We start from the raw sequence: 17,772 nt of genomic DNA, 5'->3' as shown, positions 1-17,772 counted from the left end.
ATGAATACCGTTCAGGTTAAGCACATCACGAAGTTGTTAAGCACGTTGCATGACTGACACGTTTGTAAAATTAATTGTAAGGTTAAACAGGTGCACCGGTTGTTCGAGAACGTAGCTAATTCTGTGTGGTGTACGTGGTTGTCTGCGACATACACGCTTTCTGCGTAACCTTGCTGAAATACATGTCTGTAGTTGAAATAGTTTTTATTTGGTGCTGCCATCTGTAAAAATTGATACCAGAAGTGACTGAGTCATTTCTTGTTAGGTACCTCCAAAAAAGGGGAGGAGGCCTATACGCGAATTTGGAGGAAAAAATAGATTTTTCTTTTCAAGTCGTGCGTCTTTGTTCGAACGAGGTAGGGCGGGGGAGGCAGCGACGCGGCAGGAGGGAGAGAGAGGCATCGACTCCGCAGGGCGGACAAACTATAATACCAGTCTCTGTATCACTGCCGCTTACAAAATCACCTCCCGCCGCTCACAATACATGGCTTGTTTGATGCATGCCAAGCTGCCCTGCCCTCAGATAAACCCAGAAAAACACGGTTTTTAAATTTTTTCTCAAAAATGTTTACAAAACAAGGAGGGGGGCTTATACGCGGGCGGGGCCTTTACGTGAGTAAATACGGTATTTCTGGGTTTTTACTCTTGTCTGCAAATGCAGTCTGATTTATTTACACTTTTATTTACACATCCTGTTTCCACAGTACAAGAAATCAAATAAAGTATCGACAACATTGAGGTCATCACAGGTGAAGATTGGTAATAACTGAATGAACAGATGGGAAGAAATGGGAGCACCCTGAGAATTTTTTTTCTCCATAATCACAAAAATAAATCAGTACTCGATCCTGCAGTGAATCAAAGAAGTGAATGATCTGATAACTTCATCATATGTAAGTGTTTACAATGAAGGAATGCAGCTGAAGTCCTAATCACAGAATTACAAGCAAGATATATTGTTACAGATAACAATGAAAATAGCCAAATTCAGTAGAAAAGAAATGGTTAATTTATTACCAGCATTATTGCCATATCAGTTATACTTTTAAGATGACTGAAAAATCTATATTTTGCCAGGTACATATGGTAACTACCCAGATACCTAATAATCTTCATTGCAGGCGCTAATGACTCAAGAAACGTTTTACAAGTTTATGGTAAGGGAATTTCATAAGTTTACTATTGTTCAGTTTTTTGTTGATGGTTTGGTTTTAAACAACAAATAAATCACATTTCATTAAACTTTAATTATAAATCTGCAATATATCACACGCAAAAACATATCTGCAGTCAACAGTATTATAACAAAAAAGTTTTTAATACTGTGTGCTCATATTTCCCGCAAATGAAGCACGTAATCTCACACGTTATGCTACTATTACAGTGGTAGGTAATTTTGCTATTCAACACAACAATGCCTACTATACATTACCAAAGACTATTCAATAGGAACGAATGCATCACTTGTCCTCTATAGATGATTCAGGTCTCTTCAGTTTCACCTCTGGGTCTGCAGCCAGCTGCTTTTTGTTTATTCGAGGCAAAACAAACATAGATTCTTTTTTCTCATTCTTATCTTTCGGGATATAAACTTGAAACATTCTGTAATGCAGAAGTATTTTTTCTGAAAAACAAAGATAATCATACATTTTCTTTGTGTACATCACAACAATTACCAATGTTATTAAAACAGCAATACAATAACCACGGCTGTTGAGAGAAATTAAGGGCCCAAGGGCAAATAATTTTGTCGGGGCCCCCCTCCCTATTACTTAATACACGACTCTTCAAACCCCTCGCTATTTAAATAAAATCAACGGGCTGAAAACCTTAAGAGATTATATCACTGTATAAATCGGACAAAACTAATTGATTTTTAATAGCATTTTAAGAAAGGAGTCTTTCAAAAAAACATAATTTTCATTTCTTTATCCTTTTTTTCTTTTCATTTTGAACATAACATTCTTTGTGGCTATTGCTGTTCTATCGTACAACTTTTCCACTTCAAATCTTTTGATTATCCTGATACAGATGCAAATCGAGACTGAAATGATTCTGGTTGATTTGAAAATAATCTGCAAGGAAAACAATGCTAGTCTCTTGGAAAACAGGTTTATTGTTTGTCAGTTTGTGTGCAAAGCTGCGACAAAGGAAATGCATGTGAAATAAGAGTCTGGTGATAATGAGTTTTGATGCAACTGGGATCTTTTTAAAACAGCTTGCTCTATTTCTTTATTGGTCAGTGTCACGGATGCCAGAAATCCAAAGTCAAACTTGCCAGTTTACACCCTTTCAACCTGATTACGGAGTTAGAACATCAGTACACAATGATCAGTTCAAATACTAATAACAATGAGGAGTTTTGAACCAATTACTTGCCTCCTTACTTTGTTTTTCATTTGCCATGGATGATACAAACCCAACATTAAACAAATATATGTAACCTTTGTTAGCCTATTATTCTTTTTGATGCTCTTCTTTCCACTTTTGAGCACCTGATTTATTTTGGTATTCCATAATTTCCTGAAAAAATTTAGCACATTTAATTTTAAGTGATTTGAATATTTAAATAAATAGATGAATTAAAAAAAAAAATAGCTAGTATCAATGAGATTAGCAAATCAGCGCTCTCATATGTCTAACTCCGAACAAAAATAGACACTAATAATTAATATATGAGGGCTGTTATTACTATTTTATTTACTATTTCCGATGGGCTATATAAAAAAAGAAAAATTTACATAACATAATTTTATTACCAAAAGTTCAGCCAGGTATTACTTATTTTTTACATTATCGCCAAGATGATTGAGGCACTTATCACATCGATGCCTTCTTTGAAGAAGTTAGCCGCCAGTGAGGAGGGAGAACAGGGCCAGAACCTGGATCTCCCTCTCCCTCACAACGTCGTCGTGAGGCGGATGGACTATGTGGCCCACTGGCTTCCGCGTCAACACATATCACGAGAGATGCGAATAGTGCGGCACAAAGGTTACAAAAAAATATCTATGACTAAGATAGCTGACAAACCGGTTTACAAACCAAACACAAAGACCGAAATTAGATAATTTTTCAAATAATATTACATGGTTTACAGTATGAAAGGCTTTCGCCAGCTCAAAACAACAGGAATCAACTTGACCCCAGTTGGTAACGTGATAGTTTATTTTTTTGAGTGAGAAATTTAACATTTTGAAAATTATTTTTGCAAAAAAATTTTGAGAGCATTAAGGAGGGATATCTGATGATACATAATTGGAAACATTTAATTTATTGGAAACATTTAATTTAGAACTGTTTTTGTGAATGGGAATAACCTTTGCTATTTTCCATGTATTAGGAAAAACTTGTGTCTGAAGACTCATATTGAATAAAAGTTTAAAAATAGGTACAAGTATGTACAAACAGCCTTTCAGGATATAGTTGGATATTGTGTTGGGATCAGAGGACACGGAAGATTGTAAGAACGTAATGCCATGGGGCACAAGACTATCCTAAATAATAGCAAGTGCTATTGTATCAAAGCATCATTGGAAGATACATAAACACTAGAAAAAAAATATTAGGCAAAAACATTACATAACAAAGATGGATCATTTGAGAAAACACCATTAACTTTTAATGAGTAATGTTCATAAAAACCACATCTCATATCTTGACAAAGCACCAAAAATTTTTGGGGTTGAACTAGATGTTGTCATTAATAGTTCTAGTCCAATTGATTCCATCACGTTTAAGATTTTAACTTGTTTCCGGTACTGTGAGAAACATGAATAGTAGTATATATTATTATATCTTTTGTCAAGTTTATGAAGTACTTCGATTTAAGTGCTTTTAACTCTGGAGAACCAGCAAGGGTAATTAGAAGTCTTTTTAGAAAAAATAGAATGAAAACATTGATATTGTTACATAAACAAGAAGTTAACTGTCCAACTAGGTAGTTCACATCACATGATTTGTAAAATTTGGACCAATTATGATTTTTTATACAATTATAGAGGCCAAGGTAATAATAATTTTTATAATTAATTCTTAAAGATAGTTGGTGGGTTTTTCATACAAGGGAAACTGTCCAATGTAATTATTGTCACTAATACTTATAATAATAAGCACATTACATCACAAAAGCATACATGAAAATGGTATTATGTATTATTTAATTATTAACAGGGGAATGTCTTATTATATTAAATAAATAAATAAATCCTAAACTAACATAACAATACTATCAGAGAAACACCTCCTGTAATGAAGAACCCTCAAGGGGCACTGAGTGCACGCACGAACACGTGGGTCACATTACCTACAGTTTCCAGCTGTAACTTATACTCCTGGGCTATGACATCGTGCCTCCATCTGACTGGGTCCTCCTGATGGTCGCTGATGAACCTTAGCGCCTGCTGCAGGGTGCAGCGACCACGGGGTACGATGCTCGGCTCCAGAAAGCCAAACTCCGGGGCCTCGACTGCGCGGCGCTCTTGGGGCAGAGGGCGCAGAGACTCGCTCCCGGGCTTCTCCACCTGGCAGACACGCAAGCCTCGCTTCACGCTGCCGTCAACCCACACCAAGTCCTCACCAATGACATACATCGTAGACCCAGCTGTGTCTAGGATGGCAACACTGTCATTCGAATTTTTATTAGTGTTTGAATTTATCTTTTAAAACATAATTCTATATTTAGTTCCATGTGGCTGAAAAAGGATAGTGTTTCCATAATAATTTATACATTGCAAAGTACTAAAACACTTAAAAGCTGATTATGGCATGTTATCTCTCACCTTTGAAACAGACGGACAATGTTCACAACAGGTACTCAACATGGCAGAAATCATATCCTTCCATGATCATGCTACCACAACAATGAAGTAATTTTAAAATTATACTCCTTTCCCCCATAAGCCTATAATTATAGCTTTGCTGTACAGAATGATTTGACAGAACGTCACTTTCAGTATTCAAATGAGTGTTAATTGTACACTAATATTAACAAACTATAGTAAAATAAAATCCTCAGATTTAAAAGATACACCAATACTGCAATCAGTAATATCTAGCATCAGTATTGATTGTATGTAACATTTCAGAAAAGAAACTCAATTCAAGAATCACTGCATGATGAAAGAACAGTGACAATTAGATGTCACACCTTTGATGCAGTTGTCAAGGGCATGAGGCCATATAACATATTGACATATTACAATCGCAGCATCACTATATAATTTATATGAGGTACTTACATGTCCATCAGTCGATACGACATACACTTCCTTTAGCTTGGTATCAAGGGCTACATCTTTCTCCAACTCTGCCTTGGGTAATTCAGAAAGTTCTGTAAACATAACAGTGTATGTTAAAGTATTTAAAACACAAATTGTTGTTGTAAAAACATTTGAAAATATTATAACCTTGTTTAATTTTTTCAAATTCCTTTAACGTTGACTGGTGCTTCGGTGCCGGTGTTTGTTTCTCTTTTGAAATTATTTTCTGAGCCCTACTCTCGATGTTAAATCTATTAACTTTACGCTGTATGACTGAAAATACTTTGCCCATTATAATACAACTGACAAATTACCAGTCTGTGGTCTTATATTCATGTCCAATTGCTCAACATAACCTATATTCAAAAAATAACAACATACTTCTGAGAGAAAAAAAATCCATAGATGTAAACCGTAAACCTTTGGTAAGTTGAGCGCTTAGGGTTATATAAAATTTCCTGGTTAGTAGAATAATTTATATTTTACTAGCAAACACGGCGAACTCCGTTTCGCCACCAAATGGCTTCGTTTTATGTAACATTTCGTTTGGTGATTAAAAGATGAAGAAAAATTTTGTTTTGTTTTATATTTGAAAAGGAAAATTTTTATTTCATTTCACAACAGTAATGAATTCATTTCGATTACAAAAATGAAGTTTTATTTAGTTGAACTTCTCTAAGTAAATGAAAGTGAATCCAAAGTAAATACTGAATCGAAGCGTTATACGTGTCCGCAAATTATCCGTTTCATTGAAGTGCTCTTTGGTAAACCACATTTTTTTTTTGTTTTTTGGTCTGACGTTAACACAAACAAAGCGGATGGTTTCCCAACTCGTGAACACGCAACGTATAACTGCCCATGTGAAAAACAATGATTTTCTAAATTTATTCCGCAAACACTAAGCGATTGGCCTTGCGACTTGTTAATTGTCATTGCGAACGCAAGGCGAACTGGAAATTGCAATCGTTTGAAGTCAAACGGAAGATCAGTCGGAATCATTGGTATTCGAGGAATACATACATTTTCACCTGCGCACTTTCCGTTAATAATGGTTGCCTCAATCAAATTCGGCATAAGTCTTTTTACCGAAAGTCGAGTACCGTTGCAAAGTCGCGGTGGATTCAAATTACGCAATATCATAATAACTGTACCAACTTTGAGTAGCAAGTTATGTGGTGGAAATCCTGGTAACTCCAGAGAGTTCAAAAACTCCGTTGGATAATTTACTACATCATCGGGATTTGTTATGGAATCAACTGATTTGTATGTCACCAAATCGCCAGAAATTTTTGATTGAATGGTGAAATTCAGTGCGTGTACATCATTATTCTTTGCGGCAAGAATTGCTCATTGACTTAACCAAGCATAAATCTGATAATTCTCACTAATGTTTGGGAAAACATTTTCAATAAGAGCTAATTGTGATGGTTTCCAATTGAAATGTTAGGAAACGAATAACTTATTTTTTTTCTTTTTTTTTCACAATTTCACAGTAAACACAATACCGGTTTGTCACATGAAATTAACTGAGCCGAGAACAATGAGTAGCTGTCAAACAATGTATCACGCACCGGCGCCATCTACTTAAAATGTTGGTTTGTCCTGAATTTTTCCTGAATTTTCTTTGCTGTAAACCTCACGGAGCCCGAGACCTTTCCAACGACTGCAAAACCGTGGAAATCGCTTCGTGTGTTCTGGAGTTATAGCGTCAGGAAGGAAAACCCGACTTATTTTTATATAGTAGATTTCTTTATTAAAGGTAACATTTGGAGAAGTTATTAAACAAATTAGGCATCTTGATATTTTAAGAAGCTCTAATAATTAAAGATTTTTATTTTTTAAATATGACTTAAAAAGTCAATTTTTGTAACTTAAATATTTGCTAAAATTAATATTGACTGACTATAATAAATACAAGTTCCTCCAGCGATATCACATTAGTTAAAAATTTAAAAAAATAATTATACAGAGATAGTTTTAAAATGTACAGCAGTGTTTATATTCTAACAAACTCACAAAATTAAATATTTATGTGTTTTCTCCTTTGTATAAATGCATATATATTTTATTATTATGATATCGTACTTCCCTGGGTTATATTAGAAGTACATGTCCCAATACCGTCCGCGGCATGCCATGGAAAGTGTCCAACATTGAACTATATTGTAGTCAATGGCCGCCTTATGTGTAGTGCCTTTTATGTTTTGTTTTTAAGACCTGTTACCAAGATGAAAAATGCAGCCCTTAATACATTATAAAAAGTGTTCTTTTTCATAATGTATTTTTAGGGAAGGTCACAAAATAACATGCACGAGTCTGGTTTTACACTGTCGTACACACGTCGTGCACGGAGTGAGCGGGGCGGACGTTTAATTGAAATCGGCAGTTACACTTACAGTTACACTATGGATACTAACTTTCCCTACACAAGTTACACTAGGTTGACATCGGGCACTCTGACGCGCCATCACTAATATTAAGTCATCACACCAGTCGAGGTTTAGGTAGGGTGTTCGATTGGAGGCAGCCAATCCTGAAAATTGCGAACGGCAACGCCCGGGCCCACCTGTGTGGACCGCGGCTCGCTATGAAATTCGTTAAAAGTTTCTAAGTCGTTGTTGCCGGTGCCTGTGCACTCGGCGATTACCCAAAAGTCTGTGGTTGCGGGACTCGGCCCGTGCCATATGCTGCACTGCCCCGTGTAATGCTTGGTGCGGGGAGTTTACGTTTAAGCGGCTGGGATAGGCCCTACACCGTAAAAGGACAGTGTGCACACGGGGAGTTAAATAAGATAAGGTTTTGTAGAGTGACTATAATTACCAGGAGTGAATGTGGTGAAGACAAAGGTTGAAGACTCCCTGTGGGACACACGTCCGTCCCAGTCCGCGAGTCGCTCGGTACTGGTGTCTGGCCCTGGCGCGAGGGGAGGGCTCAGCATCTTCTCGCGCCAAAGTTTCTAAAGTTCCGTTATTCGGAAATTATTAAATTAATAAGAGATTGAAAGTGGCTCTAAATTCACACATTAAATAATAAAAATTAACCTAATAAACAGATACTTTTTAGGAATTGGATTCAACAAGTTTACATTAATTAAGTTTGAATAATGTGAGTCACACTGGAGACAGTTCGTCACTTGTTGACTGCTCCAGTGGCGAGTGATACACAAAAATTGGGGAGGTTATAATTACGTCACATACTACTTTATTTAATTTGGGCTGAAGGCCGCAAGGGGAGCATTCACAAATGTATTAATAAAAATTCGCACGTGAGTGACCCGAGCACTCCTATATCACACTTCCCTTGCACGGGGTTTTTAATTAAAAGTGATGTTACCATTAAATTATGTTTAGTTTATAATGCACAGGGATCGCGGTGGCTGGTTCATTAGGGCATCGTCTTTAATTCTACCTTTTGTTCCGGTGCTCGCCTGACTCGGGTGGGCCATGGCTAGGGGTGCGTTCCGTTAGCAGGGTCGGATACTGGTGGTTGCAGGTCGGGCTTTAGGGTGGCCTTCGGTCGGACGACGTCATGTTTGTTAGAGCTTGCGGTGACCTGCAAACTAATGGTGCTGGTGGTAGTTGAGTCCATTACTAATAGTATGATAAATGGGCTTTTCATATATATATGTATGTATATATATATTATATATAGTATTATCCCTACTTTTGTATCATTTTGTCGTCGTCCCTTCGAAGGCCATAAAGCCCGGCCTCCACCCGCCAGTATTAAACCCCGCTAACGAAATGCACCCCTAGCACATTTCACGTGAGTCAAGCGAGCCGCCGACGCCGGTGAGTGCCTTCCCAGATACGTCCATATGCCATCACCACCAAACAGTTCTCACGCATCATAAATTTCTGTGATTAATTGATTTTTAATTAGCAGAATAACACTTAATAGTAAAAGTGCGTCGTAGGGGTGCAGCAGTTTCCCCCGTGGGAACCGCAAATAATAAACGTCTGGAACATCCCTTGCGGCCTTACACCAATGATTAACCACAAGTGTTAACCAACCTAATTTACCTCCCTGTTTTTACTTGCAAATAGCCACTGGAGTAGTCAACAAGTGACAGACAGTCTCCAGCTTGACTTTATATTTAAAATATAATTAATCTAAATTTTGTTATGTATTATAGGCCTTCCGCCAACTAATTCAGACAGATGCCATTAAGATTTGAGTGTTCTATAAATAATAATGACTAATTATGATTATAAAGTTGGAATAATGGCACATTAGAAAGTTTGGCGCGTCATGACGCTTCCTCCCCTCCCAAGCCGGCAAAAAGCGGCAGTAGAGTTTTACTCACGGGCTGGGGTGGACGTGTGATCCAGCGGGGAGACTTCAATATTTTGTGCTACTGATTCGTCATTCTGGTAACTATTATAATTCGCTAAAACCTTTTTCCTCCTTTCTCTCCCCGCGTGCCCCCGCGCCCTTTTCCGGTGCAGGGCTTATCCCGGCCGCTTTAATTTTTACTCGTCGCGGAACAAAGGTTCGCGACGCAGTCATCGTACGGTCCGGGCCGACCCCCGCAAACATAACTTCACATAATTCGTCGATCATACGCCTGCCGACTGCAATCTTAAAGACCTTGCCATTTAATATTATCTTCGTGGTCCCGCGACTCACACAGGTGAGCCCAGGCACGAATCTATCTACAGCTTATCATGGGAGTGGCCGTTAATCCACCCAAACTCTTCGTCGACCCACAAATCAATGTAGGGACCTTGTTTGCAAGCGCCACAACGTAACATCCATGCAATACGTAATTAATTATCAGTGCGAGTGTATGTAGTGCCAACGTGTTTTTTTTTGTCCAGTGTAATTGTGTAAATTGTGCCTCCATCCACACTATGTGTGATGCAAGATCCTATATAATATTTAAGCATTATATATATTCAATGGCTTAAATCATGCATCATGTGCTAGGAGGAGATTGGCCAGTCATGGCTGCGATTGGCGCCATGACTAACTCTCCTCACTTCTTAACTCTAGATTAAAAACTAGATAAGTTTGGCCCAGGTAAAACCTGCATAGACACAGGGAAAACCCTGGGCATTTACATGGAGGATGCAAAATTTCATGCATTAACTTCAAACAGGTTATTGGTTTCGGTAAACAGTGGGATGGTTCAGGAAGAAGATTTGGACAGAGTAGAAAGATTCTACCATGCGGGGTTTGGGCACTTGGACTTTATGTCTGCATTGGGTTTGGTTGGGGAGGGGGGGGGGGGCGTTTGTTGGGGGGCGACTAGGTGTCGTTTCCCGCCAGGCTGCCAGCCAGCCTATACTTAACTAGAAGGGGAAAGGTATTTGTATACACCTATAAATTAATTTATACTAATACAAATTTAAAATGAAGAAATGTTTTTATTTGGTAACAATAATTCGCAAGCTATGAGTTATTTAATTGTTATGTTTGTCGTGAGTCGATGCTACACTCAGGAGTGGATAGAGCTTCAGGTTGACCGAGGTTAATTCCTCTGAGAAATTATCCAGTCCATCGCGAGGCCCTAGCGTCAACTTCTACGCTTCGTCGGCTACGATAGTGTTTATGCTGTGGGGCACGTCGAATGAGAGGAGGGGGACGGTGGTGTGGGAAGAACCTTAAATTTAAATTTAATTAAATCATAAGATAATTTAAGCTATATGAACTGCCAGCATACATGTGTGTAGTGTGCTGGTATTTTGTAATATAATTTGACGCACACTGCCCTTTCCTGTGCTACAGCATAGGGCAGATTTATTTCCGCCCGTCTGTAACAATTCGTTTGCGAACCGGCATGGACTCCGCGCATGTGCACATGCCCGGAAACGTCGGGCGACGGAGCTCTACTCTGCGAGTGCAATTAGTTTTGTTAGCGCAGCACGCTATGATTGGCCGGCAGACTGCTCGGCCAATCACGCGGCACTACGGCCGGCGGTGAGCCAGAAGGAATTTCGGGCGTTTGTACCTCTGTTCCACGTCCGGGTTGTAATTCCAGAGAGAGGAAACATGTGGGTTTTAACTATTTGCTCATTTTTCATAGAAAATTTGCGAAGTCCTGACATAGAAGTCTGGCAAAGTTTCCGAATCAGTTTCCCGATGCAATGCTTCTGTTGGGCAGTATACTGGAGTGTCTGTAGCGATTCAAATGCATTTATTCTGGCTTCACTGCAGTTTTATTAGTACCTATGTGTTGGCTGCAGTGGCCCAGAAAGGGGCTGCACATGTATAGGAAATTGCTTTGGCACCACCACATTAACACCAAGCGAGGAGAGTAAAGGTTACGTAGTATGCTTAGTCAGAGGGCCCCTGTAGGTATGAGTCTCGCCTTATTGTGGAGACAATAAGGGACTTAAATTGTTCACTATTTGAAATGAACCTCAATTCCTACACTCTTTGGACCTCTCAACATTAATATTATTTTTGAGCGCCATAAGAATCACTAGAAGACTATTAAAGAAAATCATAGTAGCAAACATTCAAAATATTTAATTCAAAATAATACCTTATTCAAAAAAGTGTATTAATATCGCAGAAATGACTTAACTTCAACAGTGATTGTTGGAATACTACACACGAGTTGATTCGTAAGAAAACCAATATTTGTTGTTTTGAAGTTCAGTATTAGAGATCGAACTGAATTTAGTTTATTCAAAAAATTTAATATTTGCACTTGCCTAGTCCAAAATAATGATATAAATCATCAAAATGTCTTATCATTGCAAGTATCATTGAAAGAATGAACAAATGTTTTGTTTTCATGTAAACATAACAATACTGAAACATTTAATTGATCCCGTACTTTAAAACTAATTTGAAACTGATACTTTAATCTATCTGTCACCCTGAAGCAATTAATGGCACTTATTAAATTCACTAAATTATTGTGTTTTACTGGCAGCATGGTAGCAACTGTGTTCTGAATCCTGGAAAAGTGATTGAAAGGTTTTGTTAAACCATCTTCAACATAACATGTAATGAACTCCCATACAAATTTTAAGGGCAGCATGTGTTAGAACAGGACTGCTTGGTCAGCAGGAGATGAACTCAATGCTACTGCTCTTACATACTAAAAAATCCCTTTAAGAGTAAATACACAAAGTGATGTCTTTATTCACAAAGTGAGGTCTTTATTCTAGAAGTCTATGGTTCGGCACAGTCTGTAATCCAGCCCCAATCGAGCTGCATTTGATCAGATTTTTCAGTTGATTTCAAGCTGTTGACCTAGGCTGCAAGGTTGCATTACTGCGCTTCCTGCATTTTTAGTTCACTCAGAAATTATCATTACTGTCAGATTTCAGTTTAGTACAGTGTTTCTTTTATTTTTATACCGGGTTACATTTCATGTTTTAAATTCTGTATTGATTTTTTGAAGACCAATCCTCTTCTGCATTTTTCTTTCTTTGAGCTTATTAAGCTTGTTCTAAATACAATTGTACTGTATATTAAATGTTCTTTGTCATGGCCTTGGTCCCAAACTTGCCGGATTGAATTTTTAGAGTAAATATTAAAACCATAAAATCTTGTCTTAAAACATATTTTTTATTTTTAAATAAAATTTAAGTCAATAGTTACCCAGCTAAGTAAATAAAATGCATTTTTATATTTTCTCCAATTGTTTTAATATCAACTTTTTATATACATATGTATTTACAAACATAACAATTCCATTCACATCAGCAACTCAAAAAGGCATAACATGATTTGGTCTCACAAATTTTCCAAGTACATTATGAATATTATTGTCTTTTTACACACAGAGTTACTCTCAATTATTTATGCAGTAAGAAAATTCCATTTTATATGCCTCAATCTTAACATTGTTTAGATTTTTTGTATATGTGATTAAGCTACCTATAAAATATTTCAATTTTTTAACTGATATTTTAACATTTATATCTATATATTTGGTACATTTAAATAGTTTAAGCTATGTTCATGTAATTTAAATAAAATATATATATTCAATTTTTATTAATTGAATTTTGTTCTTAACCGTATGAAACATTCTCAAAATAGTTAGGTGCAGAAAAAAATTGACTCAGTAGTGTTTTTTTTTGTAGATCAAAGTTTTTGCATATCTAAGCAAACTTATCATTAATTTTTTTTTTTTTTTTAACCTTTAACATATCCAGACAATGAAAATCTCAAATTTGTTAGGTTACAATTAGGTATAAAATAGTTAAATGTGAGTTACAGAATTCTACTTTGTGATATTATTCAGTACTAAGTGGCAGTTTAGCTGATGACTCCATGTAGAAGCTTAGAGCTCAACTGCACACCTCATCATGTCTTTGCAAATAACAAATTGTATTTTCATACATACCTACAACTTATAGATGCAAGACTATTATGGCTAATCCATAATTTAACTGTGCACATTCCTGCGATATAAAATATTGTCAGGTAAAATGAAATGTACCTAATTGATAAAGTTATTAAAACAGACTTATGACTGAATGTAATTATTCCTCTATTAATAATGTATATAATCTGAATTGATCACAAATTTCACTTCACAAACCAAAATCACTTTTTAAATTCAAAATAAGTATATTTATTTTTTATAAAATTAATATTTAAATAGTTGGCAACTATAAGGTTCATATCCAAATGACAATGAATTGTACAGTATAGTTTTTTTGTGGATGTAGTACTAACAAATACATTTGAACTAAAGTAATTGCTAGTGTATTTGGTAATACAAAGATACATATTTTTTCCACACAACATAAAAAACAGCTACAATCTTTTTGAGACCTATTTTTTTTGGTGAATATCTGTTCATTTTTAACGAACAAAGTGAAAACTTATATGCATGACTATATAAAAAAACTGGTATAGTATTATTGGAAATCTTTTTCATTTTATTACAGAATATTTTAAAATATAAAAATTTGCAGTTTAGCTGCATATATTGCACCACCTACCATTTAAAATAATTAAATTATTTCTAACAAATGATAATTATATTAGGACAACCTTTTTTGTTGTGAAAAAAAAAAAGGACCACTTTTAGGATACTCAAGGAAAAGTAACTAATGTACTCTTAGAATGTAAAACAGTGTATTTTTACCCTAAGGAACATTAAGACTTTATAAAAAGTCTTCTCGTAGCAAAGCACACTGAACACACAAATTTCACTCACTCAAAATGCAGGGAGACAACATAATGAAAGATTAAGGGCTCTATTATTTCACGCACTCATGACATGGAACTTGGTGAATGATGGTGATGATGCTGATTACGATTTAGTGATGGTGGCAGTGTTGGTAAGAACAAAATAACAAATAAAATAATGTAACACTTCTCAACTAGTACAAAATGTTGATGATTGTGAACTTGGACAAGGTAGTGGAACATTTGCATGTATTCAGATTGAATTTACAAAACTGGTCGTGAATACAACCTCTTGCTGCCATTTCAACATGTACTAAAGAAACTGAAATTGGTATTATCTAACAGTAGTGATACCTTAACTACTGTTTCCATTCACAAGTGGCTTGATTGTATCATTGTGCAAATCTTCAAGTTTTTGTAAAATAAGAAATGCAATCTGAAATACAATTTTAACACAAAACCATAATATCCAAAAATTAATTGTAATGGGTAAATATATTGTATTTTTATAGTAATCTAAATAGTTTTAACTAAAATATGGCTATTTACTAATTGTCTCTCTATATATAAAGTATATAAAATTACTATTTTCCATTTTTATAGTGTAAAATTTTTCACAATGTTGCAGTGATTAATAGTACAAAACAAACTGAGTATGAAAACTGCAAGTGCTACAGGTTTTAAACTTCAGCATTGATTACAGAGGAGAACAATGTCATGGTGTCTGTGATTTAAGATTCTTGCATGCAAATGTAACGAATTGCTTGATGATGAATTCTTGAAACACTCACTTTCACAGCAATCTCACAATGTGACCGTCTGTTGGAAATACTGAGGGGTCCGTGGACCTCTGGTGTGCGGCTTCCCGCCTCTCGCTTCGACGCACCGCTAAGTCTCACCATGCCACTGAACCTCTCCGCAGATATCTTCAGGGGTGCCCAAGTGATGTCACAGCCCGTTGCATCTACGGTATTCTAACAGAGACAACCACTCAGGTTGACTTCATGATTCCAGTGCCAAGACAATGCTTTTCCTAGCTTTATGTTCACAACTCAACCATGCAAAACTATTAATTTCCATGTTAATAGTTTTTCACAATTTATAACTAAAAATTTGTGAGAATCCTGTTTAGTTGAAACACAAAAACATGCAACTTTATAAACAGAATAACTTAGTATATGTCTTTTTTTATACTTTTTATAACCCAAAAGTTTTTCTTTGTTTTTGATATTTTTTGTAAGAATAAACATGTTTAACCATTACTGATGTAATGAAAAAAGCTTCAAGGATGCAGCACATTTTTTTTTTCTCCAGGGAAACAAGTTAAGTTTGAACTCGGGCACCCCGCGGCTTGACACTAGGAGCTAACTCTCTTCATGCCATGCAGAGCGACAGTGAAGTCCTCGCGTGAGTCTTCTTGCTCACAACCACCGTGCAAGGAGCACACAACAGTACTCACGCCTGCTTCGCGCGCGGTCGGAAACAGGAGACCAGCCAGGCCGTGTACATGACGAACGTGATCGTCAACGCGATCACGGCATACATGAAGATGTTCAGCTCCGGCTGCCGGAAACGATTCTTACGCAGCCACTCCAGAACTTCTCCCACGTTGCTCACTTCACCTGGGGAATAGAAGACGAACGACTGCGTTACTCCTAACCTTCATGTATTGACACGCTTGGCTGGTTAACCACCCAGGTGTGATATCAGACGTAAAACTGGGACCTGAGTGGCGTGATCGCTAATATGTCACACTAATACAGTTTGTGTTTTGATTTTGACTTAACCCTATCAAATCAATGAAATACATTAAATTACTCTGAAATAAAACATTCATATAGTATAGGAAGGAATAAGTCAGTCAGCAGAGTTGGCTGGCATAACTTTTCAAGAAACAAACCTCCTTCCTGCCGCTCCTAAAAATAAATACAAATGTGTGGCTCAGAAGCATCATAAAAAATAAACTGGGGGAAAAAGCCTACATAATGCAAGTGTGTAGAATATGTATTAATGTAGAATCCCTACGTGAGAAACACTTGGTTCTGTGGAGTCAATCAAACCATTCTCTTCATAAGTGAGATATTACAGCCAGCTACATCTTGTGGCCCATAATTGTATTATTTTAACATCACCTCCCTAATAATTCCTATACTAATTCCTCTAGGCACTTTCCACTACAACATACACACTCGTGTACTTGCTTGTGATGCATTTTGAATAGCATGTCCCTAATTTTCACCAGAGGGCTCGTTAGTGTCAGTGCCTCCTTCCCCTTAAGTCCTGTAGATAATGTTGTAAACCTTTTTTACTTTCGCTCAAAGTGTTGAGTGTTCTTGTCAGGGTCCTACAAATATCCTGTGCTGTTTATTTTATATTGATTATAGTAACCAGAGAAACAAACTTAAACTTGCCGAAGATGAACCAAGTCTGCCTGAAGTAGTCAATAATTTGAACAGCAATCTGTAAAGATAAATTAATTTAATAATTTTTATCCTTTAACATCATTGTAATAATATTTGAGGGTAACTGTGTTTTTTTTTTTTTTTACTTTAATACGTCATTCGCACAAATTTGAACGTCCTAACAGTCAATTTAATTTGGCGTGCATACGCCGTCCAGCACCCTTAGTGGCCAGCTCTCGACTCAAGTTACTTCGCATCCTCACCTTCCGCACTCCGAGGACTTCAAGTTTTCATCTGAACTGATTTTATTCATCCCAGTATTTTTTAACAATCTTAAACACTTTCATTTATCCTGGGAGCTTACCTTGGATGTCCAAATGTTTAATTAAAAATAATTGTAACCTGCTAGTTGGAGTCGGTCCTGGTTCTTGGTTCTCGGTTCTCGGCTCCGTCGGTTCTCAGCAAATTAACCGGCACTGAGAACCGTAAATATAATCCCGGTGCCACAAAAAGCTTAACAGCACAACCTTTCCCAGTGAAAATACAGTAGACTTTTGGTAAAACGAAGTAAAACGATGTTGAAGGGAAACAATTTCGGGTGACCCTACATCTTTCTAACTTCCCTTTAAGCCCATTGATACACTAAAGGTTCATTCTTCTAAACAGATATTCAATTTTTTCTCAAGAAATGTTTTATGTGCCTAAATTAAATATTGATTCAGCACAAAAACAGTTGTTACTATGTATTGCTAGATTTTGTTCCACCACAGGATGTAAGTTCTGTGTTACTGAAGCCACCTAGTGAACATGAAGCACCTGTGCTACCCAGGTGCTAAGTAACTCGTTTTGTGGTGGAATCATGGTAAAGTGGGGCATACTGAAGTAATATTGAAAAAATAATCATGACACTTATCAGGACATTCTATATCTTTGGCGTGATTGGAAATTTTTTGGTGGTTAACCTAGTACCAAGTACCGAGAACCAATTTTTAAGAACCAGAATGGAA

At 36.7% G+C, this 17,772-nt stretch overlaps 2 protein-coding genes and 1 long non-coding RNA gene across 6 annotated transcripts in view; 1 reads left to right on the top strand and 2 right to left on the bottom strand.

Annotated features, from left to right (window-relative positions):
* Positions 1–1,227: 1,227 nt before the first annotated feature.
* On the bottom strand, positions 1,228–5,670 carry LOC134542818 (protein NDUFAF4 homolog). The gene is made up of 4 exons (XM_063387364.1): positions 5,406–5,670; positions 5,238–5,329; positions 4,304–4,520; positions 1,228–1,624 (listed from the first exon to the last, which is right to left on the bottom strand). The coding sequence occupies exons 1-4, from the start codon at positions 5,548–5,550 to the stop codon at positions 1,461–1,463; spliced, it is 618 nt and encodes a 205-aa protein (XP_063243434.1). The 5' UTR covers positions 5,551–5,670; the 3' UTR covers positions 1,228–1,460.
* A 3,122-nt stretch (positions 5,671–8,792) lies between these two features.
* LOC134543123 (uncharacterized) lies at positions 8,793–15,854 on the top strand. Its single transcript, XR_010076892.1, has 2 exons — positions 8,793–9,049; positions 15,163–15,854. It is a non-coding gene; the product is annotated as an uncharacterized LOC134543123 (long non-coding RNA).
* LOC134543121 (uncharacterized) overlaps positions 12,841–17,772 on the bottom strand; it is a 175,779-nt gene continuing 170,847 nt past the window's right edge. For all 4 annotated transcript variants that reach the window (XM_063387955.1, XM_063387954.1, XM_063387957.1 and 1 more), the window contains 2 exons: positions 15,823–15,985; positions 12,841–15,337 (listed from right to left, as the gene is read on the bottom strand). In XM_063387955.1, the coding sequence (XP_063244025.1) occupies positions 15,328–15,337; positions 15,823–15,985 (173 nt within the window). In that variant the 3' untranslated portion in view covers positions 12,841–15,327. The remainder of the gene's footprint in view (positions 15,338–15,822; positions 15,986–17,772) is intronic.

Source organism: Bacillus rossius, assembly GCF_032445375.1.
Source record: "Bacillus rossius redtenbacheri isolate Brsri chromosome 9 unlocalized genomic scaffold, Brsri_v3 Brsri_v3_scf9_2, whole genome shotgun sequence".
Lineage (NCBI taxonomy): Eukaryota > Metazoa > Arthropoda > Insecta > Phasmatodea > Bacillidae > Bacillus > Bacillus rossius.
The sequence above is the reverse complement of the archived record's forward strand: the minus strand, read 5'-3'. Positions and strand labels throughout refer to the sequence as shown.